Here is a 14,928-nt window from a genome sequence, read left to right on the forward strand (position 1 = left end):
AGCCATCTCTACATTTATACAGCTATTTTTTTTACAGTGAATTAAAAAAGTTTTAGTTCTTCTTTTCAAATGAAGAATATATGGTAGCCTCGGCTACACAATATACACAACAGCTTCGAAATAAATTTATTTGCTAGACTTTAGGCGGACGATCAGCGCCACAGTACCGATTGTCTCGGTACTGTTAGGCATTGCTGAGCCGGTAACCCTTTCCAAGCCTCGTTATTTTTCTTTGAATTTTTGTTTAATTTTTAGTAAACCTATGTTTGGAATAAATGTTTATTATTATTATTATTATTATGAATGTATTAAGCACTGCCTCGCCTGGGAAGACGGCAGGATACACTCCGGCAAGGTGGGCCACAATCGGACGGAGCGTTAGGGACTATTGGGAGAGAAATTATTATTATTATTATTACTTATTGATATTTGTTAAATTGCCTTAACAGGCAGACCTACCCTTAGGCCTAATAGAAGGTGGGGTTTAGTAGGTAGTAATGCGGGGCGGGGCGAACGCCTCGCGCGCCTTTTTCAATCGTACTCTCCTGCGAGGAATTGGGGGAGGTGAGGACCTTGGCCCTCCTCGTCTCCCTCTTCCTCTCTGGAGGCGTCAGAGTCCGACATAACTCGGTCCGCTACCAATCACTGGTAGTAGGACTTCTTGTGATTCCGCGCGCGTTGGTACCACCACCCTGCCTATTTCTGCCGTGAAAAAGGGTGAGGTAGCCGTTGTAACTATACTTGAGACCTTAGAAATTATATCTCAAGGTGGGTGGCGCATTTACGTCGTAAATGTCTATGGGTTCCAGTAACCACTTAACACCAGGTGGGCTGTGAGCTCGTCCACCCATCTAGCAATAAAAAAATAAAAACTCGATCGGGTATACGCAAATGAATTCTGATTCCCCAGCGTTAAAAAAAAAGGCCCAACAGAAGCTGAGTGATCACCGATGCTTTGAGACATCAACAATATCAGGACCATTGTAGCTTCTGATATAAATGTTTTGACACGTAATGTATTGTCAATACTTTTTGAAAAATTTAATTTACCCGCGTCCATACATTTCGATCTTTCCGACGATAAATTTTAGCTTGTCAAAAGTACAAGATGCCGGTACTGCGGACAATGTATGAAAATAGAAAGCTCGTCGAACACCAAACGTTTCCAATAACGTTTATAATTCTTCAAATTACGTAAGCAACCAGAATTTCTATTGCACGACAAAGGAAAACGCTGTGTGAAAAGTTGCCGGTCGATTATTACATTAAACGCGTGGGAGGTGCTGCTACAATTTTTATTTCGCCACTATCGTATCTTTGTCGATTTTATTCATAGAAAAGGCGAAATCTTCAAGTCTCAAATTTAAGAATCAAAGTTACTGAATCACTAATTAATTCAAAGCTGGGAACAATAAAATCGGATATAATGATTAATCGATACCAACATTGATTTTTGAATATCAATATCGAAAACTTTAGGTGGTGTCGCCATCAGTTAAAAGTAAAAAAAATAATAGAGTTATTGAAAATTTAATGAACGGGTGGTACGATCTCTTGTGAGTCCGCGCGGGTAGGTACCAACACCCTGCCTATTTCAGCCGTGAAGCAGTAATGCGTTTCGGTTTGAAGGTGGGGCAGTCGTTGTAACTATACTGAGACCTTAGAACTCATATTTCAAGGTGGGTGGCGGCATTTACGTTATATATGTCTATGGGCTCCAGTAATCACTTAACACCAGGTGGACTGTGAGCACGTCCACCCATCTATGCAACAAAAAAAAACATTCTTTTTAATTTTTTTATTATAATAATAGTGAGAAGAACAAAATTCGATTACAAAAAAGACCCCGGATAATATGAAAACGATTTGCGATTAATTGATACCGACATTGATTTTTGAATATATATATTAAAAACTTTAAGTGTAAAATCAGCTAAAAATAAAAAAATAATTAGAACAGTTATTGAAAACTTAAATTGGCACTGCATTAAAAATAACAACAACAACCCTATAAATATTCCATATGGATAAAGTTAACGGTTAAATAACAGTAGCAACAGCTATTTAGGTCCATTGTCTAACTATAAACAATAACTTATATTAATAATTCATTTTGCAGTTAAAACGTAAATTGGAGTAGGGACGAATTCGGACGGAAGTAACTTCGAAAAATACTGACCTAATTTGAGGCTATCGTCACGTTAAAGATATTCAACGCTTTTTACTTATACGCCGTGTGCTTTGAAAATTATTTGGATTTCTTTGCATTGATTAGCTGTTTGAGTAGATTGAGTTTCAAATTTGAATAAGTTTGTGTATTCTACAAAAAGGTCATTGCCTATTTCTGCCGTAAAGCACTAATGCGTTTCGGTTTGAAGGGTGGGGCAGCCGTTGTAACTATACCGAGACCTTAGAACTTATATCTCAAGGTGGATGGCGCATTTACTTGTAGACGTCTATGGGCTCCAGTAACCATTTAACACCAGCTGGGCTGTGAGCCCGTCCGCCAATCTGAGCAATAAAAAAATAAGGTCAGAAGTACTTTCTGCAACAATCACTTAATAGTAATTAAAAAGATTTAAAGAAAACTCAGCTTTAATTTTATTGCATTTTAAATTTAAAATGACCAACCAAAACAGCTAAATCAGTCCAGCGGCTCTCAAGTGATGCGGTACCGATAGTACAAGTTTTAATTTAATTTAAATAGTTCAGAAGCTGTCACTTTTTTCAATTCTATATCAGCTATTATGTCAAAATTGGCAAACTAATTCAAACTAGAGATCCCGCAGTAGTCGAAATTCGACTGTAATTAATTGGAATTGTAATTTTGTACACTATTATGATTGTATTTTATACTTCTATAATTACAAATTTTGCCAAGACGTATAGTGTATATAAAAAATATTAACAAAGACAAACAATATTCTCAATTTGACAACAGACGTCAAGAACAAAAGTTTGACAATAAATAGTATGCATGCGTGTGTGCGTCAAATACATGGTATGTAGTGTGTGTAATGTTTTCTTTATCGATTTAATGTATCTTTTATGCATTATTTAAAAAAAAAATTAGCAAAGTGCACTTCTTCTCTATATTCTCTATAAGTATGGAATATTTCATACTCCTCCGTCCGCGCAATTTTCGTAAAAAGGGATACAAAGTTTTTGCTTTACGTATATAGATGAATCTAACAATAATTGTAACAGTATTAGATTTTCTCAATACAGTACTGAAAACCACATCCAAATTAGATCAGCCATAATGAAGAGGTTTCCACGTACACATCAATATACAAAAAGTTAACAATTTCATTACAATTGAAAGAGAAATGTGGTTTTTATTACACTTAGTTTTGGCTCATCAGTTGCACTGCGCATTTGGACGGAAATAGCATCTTAACTAAAAGGTTTCTTGGACTCATTCGGATTCCAAAAGAGAGCTTCTTAATCATATTAAATATTGTTACTGTGGGTAATAATATTTACATATAAATTTTATTGCTATTATTAAGATCACAGTAACGTTATAGTAACAAGCTTCTCCAAGTAACTTTGAGCTCTGATTGCAAACAAATTAAAATTATCAATATTACTTTGTGTAAGCAAGTAAATGGTTTTATTTATATAAATAATTGTGCAATTTACTGTTTTTATTACGTTTTCAAATGATGACAAAACTTTGCAAATTTAAAGGTTACCCGTTTATTATGTAGGTATTCTTTTGAAATCATAAGTGCGTTTTGTAATTAAGTACTTACTCTTAATTTAAAATATGTAGGTCGGTTGTTATCGAGTTCGTTGCTCATTATTTAAATGTAATGATGGTATAAAAATGTATGTATGTAAATATGTATTTAGTATTATTAATAAGAAGTCAAGTACTTCCTTAACTTCTGTTTTTTTATTGATAAATATGCTTTTTTAGAGTGTTATAAATATATAATTATGTTAAATTTATGTGAAATGATTTCTTACTAATTTAGTGTCTAAATAGATTTGTAAGATATTTTTAAAGTAGCATAATTTATGCTTGTCACTTGCTGTCAATGATTAAAGCTGTCAATGCAGTGTGTCAATGTTATGTAATAAAGGAGGTAGTCAAAAATATGTAAATATGTATTGGGATATAATGTCAAGTTTTTTTATTTTTATTTTAGAGAATTTTAGAAATTGTTGCAATTTTGACATACCTCACTCACATACATGTGTTAATTTTATTTTTTTATTGTTGTTTGTTTTATCGAATGTGCTGCATACCAAAAACATAAACTACATTGAAAATTGATCGATAGGTATAATCTGTACAATTAAGTGTCTTATCACTAAAAATCTTATCAATAAAAAAAAAGAATATTGACTTTAATCCGACATTGCAAACGTTACCTATAAACGCCATCGCGTATTTCAATGTCACACATTTCTGTTTCTAGTCACGCACACCGCACAATGAGTGCTAACTATTCTCGCTACGGAACTAAGCTAAGATTTACATAAGTTGTTTGACGTAGTTTCGGTTTGAAATGGTCAAGTCCATACATTTATACAATGCGAGCGAAGATTCGCGTTTCGAGGCATCTATATATAACAGACTAGTTTTTGCCCACGACTTCGTCCGTGTCGAATAGTTCACAAATAATGCTTTATTTTAGAACAAAATTTGTTAGCATAAAACGTTATAGTGAGCCAACCTTAACATATAGACATATGCTGTCGCGGACTTTTTTTAGATCTTTTAAAAGGGAACAATTCAGTCATACATTATTTTAGCGAAACTTGAACCGTTTCTGCAGCGCACGCAGCGGAAGTTCTCCAAAGGGAAAGAAACCCGATTTTGAAACATTCTTTATTAGTGCTCCGCTTGTATTAATCTTAGTGTGATGTTATATAGCCTATAGCCTTCCTCAATAAATGGGCTATCTAACACTGAAAGAATTTTTCAAATCGGACCAGTAGTTCCTGAGATTAGCGCGTTCAAGCAAACAAACTCTTCAGCTTTATAATATTAGTAAGTATAGATTTTGATAGGAGGGATTCGCATTCCTTTCATGCGACCCTGAGAATTTTTTGTATTGCTTAGACGGGTGGACGAGCTCACAGCCCGCCTGGTGTTAAGTGGTTACTGGAGCCCATAGATATCTACAACGTAAATGCACCACCCACCTTATAAGTTCTAAGATCTCAGTATAGTTACAACGACTGCCCCATCCTTCAAACCGAAACGCATTACTGCTTCACGGCAGAAATAGGTAGGATGGTGGTACCTGCCCGCGTGGACACACAGGAGGTCCTACCACCAGTAAATTCCAGTTTTAATAGCCCTATTTTCACCATCAATTCTCATCGCATAACCAATACTCCCCCACTTTTTTCTATCATGACGGCGTCTTATACCTACACGGATTGGTACTACTGTCCACGTAACTTTAATTGAATAATAAAGAAAATGATTGCTATATCAAGACGATATGAATACCGTCAATAATTTAGCAAGTGCTCATTGTAAGCAGATACCTTGTAAAACTTGAAGGCAGTTCTCAAAAACAACTGTAAAAATTTAAATAGGTTCAGTATACCGTTCGATTTGATTGATTCTCCTTAAATCATTTGATCTTTCCGTTTCTCTAATTACGTGTTTCCGGCGTCACTTCCTATGGACGCTGCCACTATATCCGTGTGAACCTATATCGAGATGATTATTAGTGTAAATACGAATTAATCTTCTTGCTAGAAATGTTTAGTTACTGTCTTCATATATAGGCTAATAGTTCACTATGCAGCTTTTGCAACAGGATAACTCGACTTATCTTGCGCATCAGTCATCTAAAGGATTCAATTTCGGTGATATTTTATGCTACTGCATAGTTCTAATGACAGAAAATCGGATCACACTTAGTTTATATACATATACTTTATACACACATAGATTTAAGAAAACTGTTAAGGAGCGTTTGTGCAACAAGGCATATTATAAAGTTAAGGATTATTTACTAGATGGCACTACGTGGGAATGAGGCGCTCGCTCCTGGCCTTTTCATTTTTCATTATTATTATTATTTTTTTAATTGTATTTTTTTGACTTGTTTTTTCTTTTATTGTGAATATTTCTATTTATTTAAAAAAAAGAAAATATTTGAGAAAAAACAAAAAAAAAAGCCCGCTGAGTTTGTTTCGCCGGTTCTTCTCAGGACTGTGGCTTTTTTTGGAACCGGTGGTAGCGTTAACATTGTTATTTGTATTTTGACATTCAACAAGTGTGTCATACTGACATCTAAGTTGAAATAAATGATTTTGAATTTGAATTTGAATTTTAATAACATCAGCCCGCTGACTTTCTCGCCGGATCTTCCAATTCGGTCCCGATCCGATAGTAGATTCACTCTAGGTAAATAGTAAATCATATCTTTCGGTTCTGGTAAAGCGTAATCGACATTGGTTCATTGGGTGAGTGGTTAGTATCACCCGAGTTGGTCTCAGTCAGTTTTTGTACTTGTTTTTATTCATTTTGGCGCAGATCAAAGTTAATAGGCATACATAATGAAGGTCGTGACTCTTGCATAGGCATTATTCTAAACCGTCTATTTCATTGGAATAACGATTATCCGATTCTTAAAATCAGAAAGCCAGTTTATTTTGCCTCAGAAAAATACAGTACGTAGAATATTTTCCGTCTAATTGAAATGCAGAATTGAATGTATTGACCAGCCAATAACATGTCCGATTAGCAAACAAAAAACAGGTGTCGTTTCGTTGAATGTGAATTATAATTTGCTATCACAAAACACGGTAATAAGCTATGCGACATTGATGGAAGAGCATTACAATAACAATACGCGATGAGCGGTTTATAATTACATAATACCGAGGCGTCCTTGCAAGGCCGCTCAGTGGGCGTAAGCGGAAAGTGCAATCAGTAACAAGCAAACAGTATGTCACTTTCAAAGTGATATTTTATATGTATGTTGTTGTTGTATGATACCATTGTTTTACTGAACAAGTAGTTAATCGTGAATGTCGCTAAACATATGTACAAATTTATCAAAATGACTCGCATGCCAATTAATGGTCAGTTAATAGTTCTGTAGTAGAAATTTCTTTGGAGGAAAAAAAAAAGACTAGTGTTCCAACTTTCAACCCGTTCAGATAAGTGTTACGAGAAAATTATGGATTATCTATTTTTTTATTAAGAAGAGTGTAGATATGTTTTGAGTTTCTTCGTGTGTTCGCATCATAAAAAATTAGAAATATAATATTTTTTTTTTTTATAACAAAAGGCTGTGCACAAGTATTCTTCATTTCAAACAAGAACGTAATGCAACTGTGAAAATCGAAGATATTTTACGTTGGTTTATACCTGTATATCATAAAGTTATTTAAAATTAATTATCCATAAGAAGATTACATGCGATTTTGCAGGCGTTAATTAAAAAATTACATACAGAGCTCAGAGCTGTCCTTGCGAGGCCAACATGCAGCGTAGGTCTGTCATAAATACAATTTGACGATTACATAACAAAGAATCAGTAAGTCACTCTATTATACAATTAAAGTGTGAATGCGAAAGTGTGTCTCTGTGTTATTCAATCGTTTAATGACATAGATATTAACGACGAGATTTTGGTATGTATATATTCATTTTAATAATCTGGTCGGTAATGCAGCAGCTACTCCCTTTTGGTGCTGATGCCGCCAATAACGTTTATTATATAATAATATTTAATAAATTTTTTTTAGTTGATAATGTATATATTTTGCCTAATAAATATAAAAAAAAGAAAGAAAAAGTTACTGGGACTATTTGATTTGTATTTAAAATAATTTCACAGAGTAAAATTTCTAACTTTAATCGTTATTCTCTTTAGAACAAAAACGAATATTACATTCACGATTATTTTTTATTGCTTAGATGGGTGGACGGGCTCACAGCCACCTGGCGTTAAGTGGTTATTAGAACCCATAGACATCTACAACGTAAATGCGCCACTCACATTGAGATATAAGTTTTAAGGTCTCAAGTATAGTTACAATGGCTGCCCCACCCTTCAAAACGAAACGCATTACTGCTTCACGGCAGAAATAGTACTTACACGTGTGGACTCACTATAGGTCCTACCACCCGTAATATGAATTAAATTACCGAATTACTTATTCAAAGTACCTTCAACTATATTATGGAGCTTGTGTACGTGACACCTATCACATAATAATAAAGGCAAGACAAATACAATTGATTAAATGTATACATTAAAATGCAAGAACCAGTCGAGATAAGGTTACCTAAAATGTTTGTCATTAATAATTGAATACAATAAATGATTTGCATTGTCTCGTGCTGAGTGGTTTATAACGCTTATAATTTTTAAAAGTCGCCTCTGGCTTACAAACCCGTTTCATTTGCCTAAAGGTTGAAAACAAATCAAAAAAACATTACAAATCTATGAATAAAAATATCATAACAATGTTGTACAAGAAAACCTTATCTATCAAATCAAAAGTTGGATGTAACTTCATTAAAATAAAAATAAAAACTCCATTTATGTGTAATCAAAACGATCAAACGATGTGAACACGTCATACTGTGCATTTCCTGTATGGAGGCAATTGCGCCCGCGCATCTGAGATCACTTGTCGATGCGCATACAGAACAAGCCGCCTTTGTCGTGCCGTGAGAACAAGAATAATATGACTCGTACACTAGTTAATATCCAGTTTTACTTATTTTAGAGAACACAGGAAACCTTCAAAAAGACGACCGAATCGCACAGAGAATAATAAAAATAAATTTCGTTCTAAATACAACATTAAGAGTATAGAAGGCATTTAGCTGCAATGAAATTAGTCTCTGAATTAGAAAATGAAGATCCTGAGAGCTATAAAAACTATTTTCGAATGAGTGGAGATAATTTTATTTTTTTACTGTACTTGTTTCGGGTCCCAGAGACAATCTTGTCGCTGATATGAAAGCGCAGGCAGCTTTCGCGACCCTAGTTCACGTCGCATCTACACTATGAAATTATTTGCAAGACACTAATTTCACCAAAAAATCGCGCAGGGCATGAAACTTATTTGCATTCATGAAATTAATGCATGCTTTTTTTTTTTAATACCCTTTTAGTCAGACGAGCATACGGCCCACCTGATGGTGAGTGGTTACCGTCGCCCATGGACTTCAGCAATGCCAGGGGCAGAGCCAAGCCGCTGCCTACCGAAAGCATGCATTACGAAAATGTTAAATTACACGTGAAACTTTTGTATAAAACTAATGTCACGAATATAATTTCATGCCACTAATTTCGTAATGTAAATTCGCCCTAACTGACTTCAAAATAAACTATTAAAAACGTGTTAAAAAATTACTATGCTAAAATTAGGCATACATATTGATTTTGGTGTGTTTATATGTCGTGAACACGCAACGTACTCGCGAAGATAGCTAGCGGATGTCACCCGACAATCTCGCGTGACAGTTAATTGGGTGTCAGCTGCTTTTAAATTGGCATTCATTGCGTGCCGCCCGAAAAAATATTATGAAAATACAACTTCTCTGAAAAACACCGTCTTATGTAGTGCGTAGTCTAAAAATGTAGTAATCGCTTGCATTCTTAACACGCAATCGTTGTATGAAATAATGTAACTAAGAACAAGCTTTACACACAAAAAATTTCCTTATTTAAAAGACTAGGAAATTAGGTTGGTCCTTAAAATTATCTCATTTTTAATCTTTATTTATGAAACAAGGTTGGCACTAAAATGTTTTGCACAAACCAATTTGCCGCTCACTTATTTGCAATAACTTTTTTGGTTGATGAAATTTTATGGATTATTTATCTCCCAGTCACCTGGGGTCGGGTGACTGGGAGAAGGGCAGGAAATTGATGATTATTATACTTTAAAGTATTTTTACCTGGTGGTAGGACCTCTTGTGAGTCCGCACGGGTAGGTACCATCACCCTTCCTATTTCTGCCGTGAAGCAGTAATGCGTTTCGGTTTGAAGGGCGTGGCAGCCGTTGTAACTATACTGAGACCTTAGAACTTATATGTCAAGGTGAGTGGCGCATTTACGTTGTAGATGTCTATGGGCTCCAGTAACCACTTAACACCAGGTGGGCTGTGACTTCGTCCACCCATATATGCAATAAAAAAATTATGAAAACAATAACAATGAGTTTAAGTGTACTCACCAAGTCCACATATGAGGTAAGTAGGCGGAGGTTTCAGAACGGACCTCGAGTAAGCCCCTCGCACCGTCTCCAGCGCCCGAGGAGCCCCTGCCACAAGAAGAACTCCCGGGGACACGTACCCGGCGTACCGAAGCTCCGCCGTAGCCGCGGCCAAGGCACCAGCCCACCAACATTTTGCGTTCGCTGCTAAGAAACTCTGTGGACAATTAATTACCAACATTACGATAAGTCTTTTCTGTGATTTGTTTTATCGCCGACAATGTCAGGGATACTAAAATTATTTGGGCGGTGAATAAATAAGTATTCTTTTAGAACTTTGCTTGTCTTCTGAGAGAAATAATGGAAATTGTGAAATGAATTAAAAAGGCATGAATCACGTACTTAGAAAAAAAACTGTATTCTTAGAACATCGCGATACATTCGTTACATAATATCATGACAAGCTTCCATATTATCTAAAGTTTTGTGGAAATTATCAAGACAATAATTTTTATTAACAAAAAAAATGTTACTTCTTGCATTTAACGTAATCAAATGATACCAATAAAATAGAAGCTATTAAATTCGTAAATTGCATATATTTCATATCTTAGAATAATACTAATGTTACGTGATTTGTCAATTACACTGTAATTTTGTTTAATTCATATAATAGTTCAAATCATGTTTATGAATATATCAACTTTTTTTAATATTTGCGAAATCATTATTAAAAATCCTATTCCTATTTAGTAATTAAAATTGTTTGTATTTGTGTTTTTTGTGTAATAAAAACGGGCAATTATAATTTTAGATAGGATGATGTAAAAACAACAGTTATTTCTTAATGAGCTTATTTTGATTAAAGCAACCGGTTCAGGTTTTGTTGTCAACAATGGCAAAGCATCTTGATTTGCTACACCGGCTATTGTTATTAGCGCCTGACTCACAATTACCAATCAATTTATTCTATGAGCGTCTGTCTGTGCATGACTGTGAGAAGCTAAAAATATAATTTTACTGTAACAATTGACATACTGTTTATATTTCTGTTCTGTATTTTTTTTATCTGAAATTTATTATTTTGTTGTTAGTGATACATAGATATTATGTTAATAATATATTTTTATATGGTACATAATTTGATGGTGTGTTAATGTAATACTGATTTCGCGGATTGTTCACTTTATTCTTCCGTATGATGGTATAATTTAACTTTTTAATTTGATACTGTTAATTATTTATTTTGCCAGACGTTGTTTTATTGTTGTTATACGACTTATTTATGTGTATGGCATTTCGGCGATTTGGATTTTTGTACAAGTCCCTATAATTAAATTTAATAAATAAATAGGACAGCATATTATAGCTACGGCTATTCTATCATTAATATGGAAAAAAATAACCGTTTTTACTTATTGATTATTATTATTATTGATATATTATTATTATTAGTACTATTATTGATCGAAGCGTTTTTATATCATACTTTCTTGTTGTGTATCGGCACCGAGTGTACTTACGACAATGATGTCAAAAATACAAGGTGTGAAGACATATTTCCCGAAACCGATAACAGAGTAAAATTTCACAAAACAACATTCATTAACTCGGTTAAGTATAAAATTTGTCGTTAAAGTAAATGTGTTAATATTTCGTAAATCCGTAATGAAATATAGAGATCAATAGCAAATGCATCTGCGGGAAACATTGGCTTGCATTGGAGTTGACTGGATGAAATCATCACGTAACGAAAAATCGTTATGGCCTCTGCACGAGACTTTCAATCATTTTATATATTGGTATTGGCGTTTGACCATCTTTGGCTTCACCCTGTGTCATTTGCTTTTTGGTCGTCCGGTTATGACTAACCCCGTTATGACTATCCAACGGTACTGTGTCCAAGTTTGATTCTCGGTTAGAGTGAATAGCTCAGTTAACACAAGAAAATCTTAGTTTGATTTTTACTATACATATCGACGGGTGAAAGACTATTTTATTTAAACGACATTTTTGCAACTTTACGGGAGAGTCATTAAAAGTTTAAAATTTGGAAATAATGTCACAATAAAAGCACTTTTTCAGGTATTTCGATCAACTAAACTTAATTGAAGTTTAATTTAAAAACATCGAACTGTTGATGTTAATCTTCTATCTTCTATATATATAAAAATGAATTGCTGTTCGTTAGTCTCGCTAAAACTTGAGAACGGCTGAACCGATTTGGCTAATTTTGGTCTTGAATTATTTGTGCAAGTCCTGAGAAGGTTTAAAAGGTAGATAAATGAATGAAAAAGCTCGGAGTTAAATAAAAATAACAATTTTGTTTTTCCTTTGATGTGTCCCCCGTCGGACGGATTCCTTTTGTTTGTTTTAAGTTTATTTTATACAAAAGTTTAGGTCTTTTATTTCTCGATCGGCGAAATGTCGTTTAAACCAAATAGTATTTCACCCTTCGCTATACTACCTATAATAATAAACAATACTAAAACAGAACAGTATATTCTAGACTTTCTAGAAAATTCATCTATTTGCAGGACTGATGAACCGTGATGTCGTACATTTTAATTCCACGCCTATTTTTTCTGAACAACAGGTCGTCCGTCAAATCTATTCGTTCACACGAAGGCGAGTTCCGTCTCGGAATCGCCCCCAGCATCAATTACATTTATGATACGATGTGAAAGTCAAAACGTCGTCGAGCACTTTTCAAAAGAACTTCGAACTTTTTCATCTAATTACACGTAATGTGTGAACAGATAAGTGCTTTAAACGTTCAATTATGTGCTCATCGCTTATCTCGTTTGTCGATCATTGCAATAGCTGAGAAGCGCATGTTATGAAAACGTATCGCAATCGCACAGACGGCGTCGAATTAAACAAACATGTGGAGCTGTAGAAATTTATTAGGCGCATATGAAAGCTATTTGCAATGCAAATTAATGCCAATATAAAGCGTCTAATACCATAGTCAATGATACGCCAAGATGAATCATTTTATATATTACACGTATTATCTCTTTTGTTTTATTATTGATATTTACAAAACATTTGAAAAAAGGGTCTATAGAATTTTTTAAGTTTTAAAAAATAGGTTGCTTTTCGACTATTACTTAGTATTTTTTGAAATAGATAAATTGGTTAAAACCTTCTTTGATAATAAGTGTCTACTGGAGTCATAAGGCCGCATATTCAATTTTATTGTAATCAATTGTCCCTGCCTTCAAACTGGGATTGGTTTGAGGCAGAAACAGGCAGAATGGTGACACCTATCCGTGCTGGCTTACAACATTCCGTGCCACCAGTGTATGCTTGGATGACTAAGGCCGTACGCTGTTATAATAGCAGTCAGGGATAGGTGCAACCCATTCACCAGAGAATCTCTTACTTTCCTTTTACGTATATTATATCCTCTTTCACATTCAGTGTGCTTAGTGAGAGTTTTTAACGTACTCGATCGCGTAAAAGTTAAGTCAAATTTGTATGCAGTTGGAACAGCGCCCCTAGCGGCAAACGTAAGCAAACGTTCTAATTCCATACAAGTTTGAGTTAACTTTTACGCTATCGAGAACATTAAAATACTCGCACTAAACACACTGATCCCCTTTAACACTAAAATAAACTCGATAGATACAATTTAGAAAATAATAATTAAGAATACTTAATCAGATCACGTCAAACAGCTATTTTTTTTTTTTTTTTTTTATTGCCTTTGTAAGCAGACGGGCATACGGCCCACCTGATGGTGAGTGGTTACCGTCGCCCATGGACTTCAGCAATGCCAGGGGCAGAGCCAAGCCGCTGCCTACCGCTAATATGCAGTACGAAATATTTTGAGAAGTATTCCATCCGATGACATAACTCTTAATTTACTTGTTGGCCACGAGCAGGAGTGGCCATAAAAGGTCATTAGAATAAATTTGTAGTAAAAAATCTAACTAAGGTCACATTAGCGAATTGAATAAAAAGAAGGTCAAGGATAGGGAACTACAAATAGAAAAAATGGTAAATTAAACAGGAGGAATATTCATACTATAAATTTTATAAACGGCTTTCCACAATGTAGTCAGAACGATGTAAATAAATATAAATATGTAACATTTTTTTGTCACTTGAACTTGAAATTATTTTGCTACTCTGATAAAAAGAAAGAATTTTTTTTATTGCTTAGATGGGTGGACGAGCTCTCAGCCCACCTGGTGTTAAGTGGTTACTGGAGCCCATAGACATCTATGACGTAAATGCGCCATCCACCTTGAGATATAAGTTCTAAGGTCTCAGTATAGTTACAACTTAGTAAAGCGCTTATTCTATTTGATATTATACCCTGTAATGTATTTTCATTTGCGATTCAACGTTTTTTTTTCTCAAATCCTCATATCTACAACCCGCCTTATTCTGAGTAACCACTCCGTAACCAACGAAGGCCACAGATTTTTATGGAGAAGGGATTACTGGTGGCCCGAGCATCTTTCCAGTTTCACCAGGACAGGTAGGCGCCAAAAGGATCAACCGGAAGGGAAGGACATAGATATAACAATGTGAATGCATTCATTCACTTTGAGACATTAAGTTGAAGTCTCAACTGTATTAACTAAACGCATGACTGTTTTGTGGCCGAAATGCCAGGACGGCGTTATTCGTGCGGCCTTAAAATACGTCCTACCACGTCAAATTGAATAAACGCTCTTACACGAATTAAGAAATTAATCTATATTTTGACCTGAACCACATCTGTTATCCTTGACCGGTCACAGCTCACAATCTGGC

General features: G+C 34.7%; 1 protein-coding gene across 2 annotated transcripts in view; it reads right to left on the reverse strand.

Annotated features, from left to right (window-relative positions):
* Positions 1–14,928, reverse strand: part of LOC101743821 (hybrid signal transduction histidine kinase I) — a 224,546-nt gene that overhangs the window by 88,948 nt on the left and 120,670 nt on the right. For both annotated transcript variants that reach the window (XM_062674870.1, XM_004924752.5), the window contains exon 3: positions 10,180–10,375. In XM_062674870.1, the coding sequence (XP_062530854.1) occupies positions 10,180–10,375 (196 nt within the window). The remainder of the gene's footprint in view (positions 1–10,179; positions 10,376–14,928) is intronic.

The sequence above is a fragment of the Bombyx mori genome, chromosome 22 (genome assembly GCF_030269925.1).
Source record: "Bombyx mori chromosome 22, ASM3026992v2".
Taxonomy (NCBI): Eukaryota; Metazoa; Arthropoda; class Insecta; order Lepidoptera; family Bombycidae; genus Bombyx; species Bombyx mori.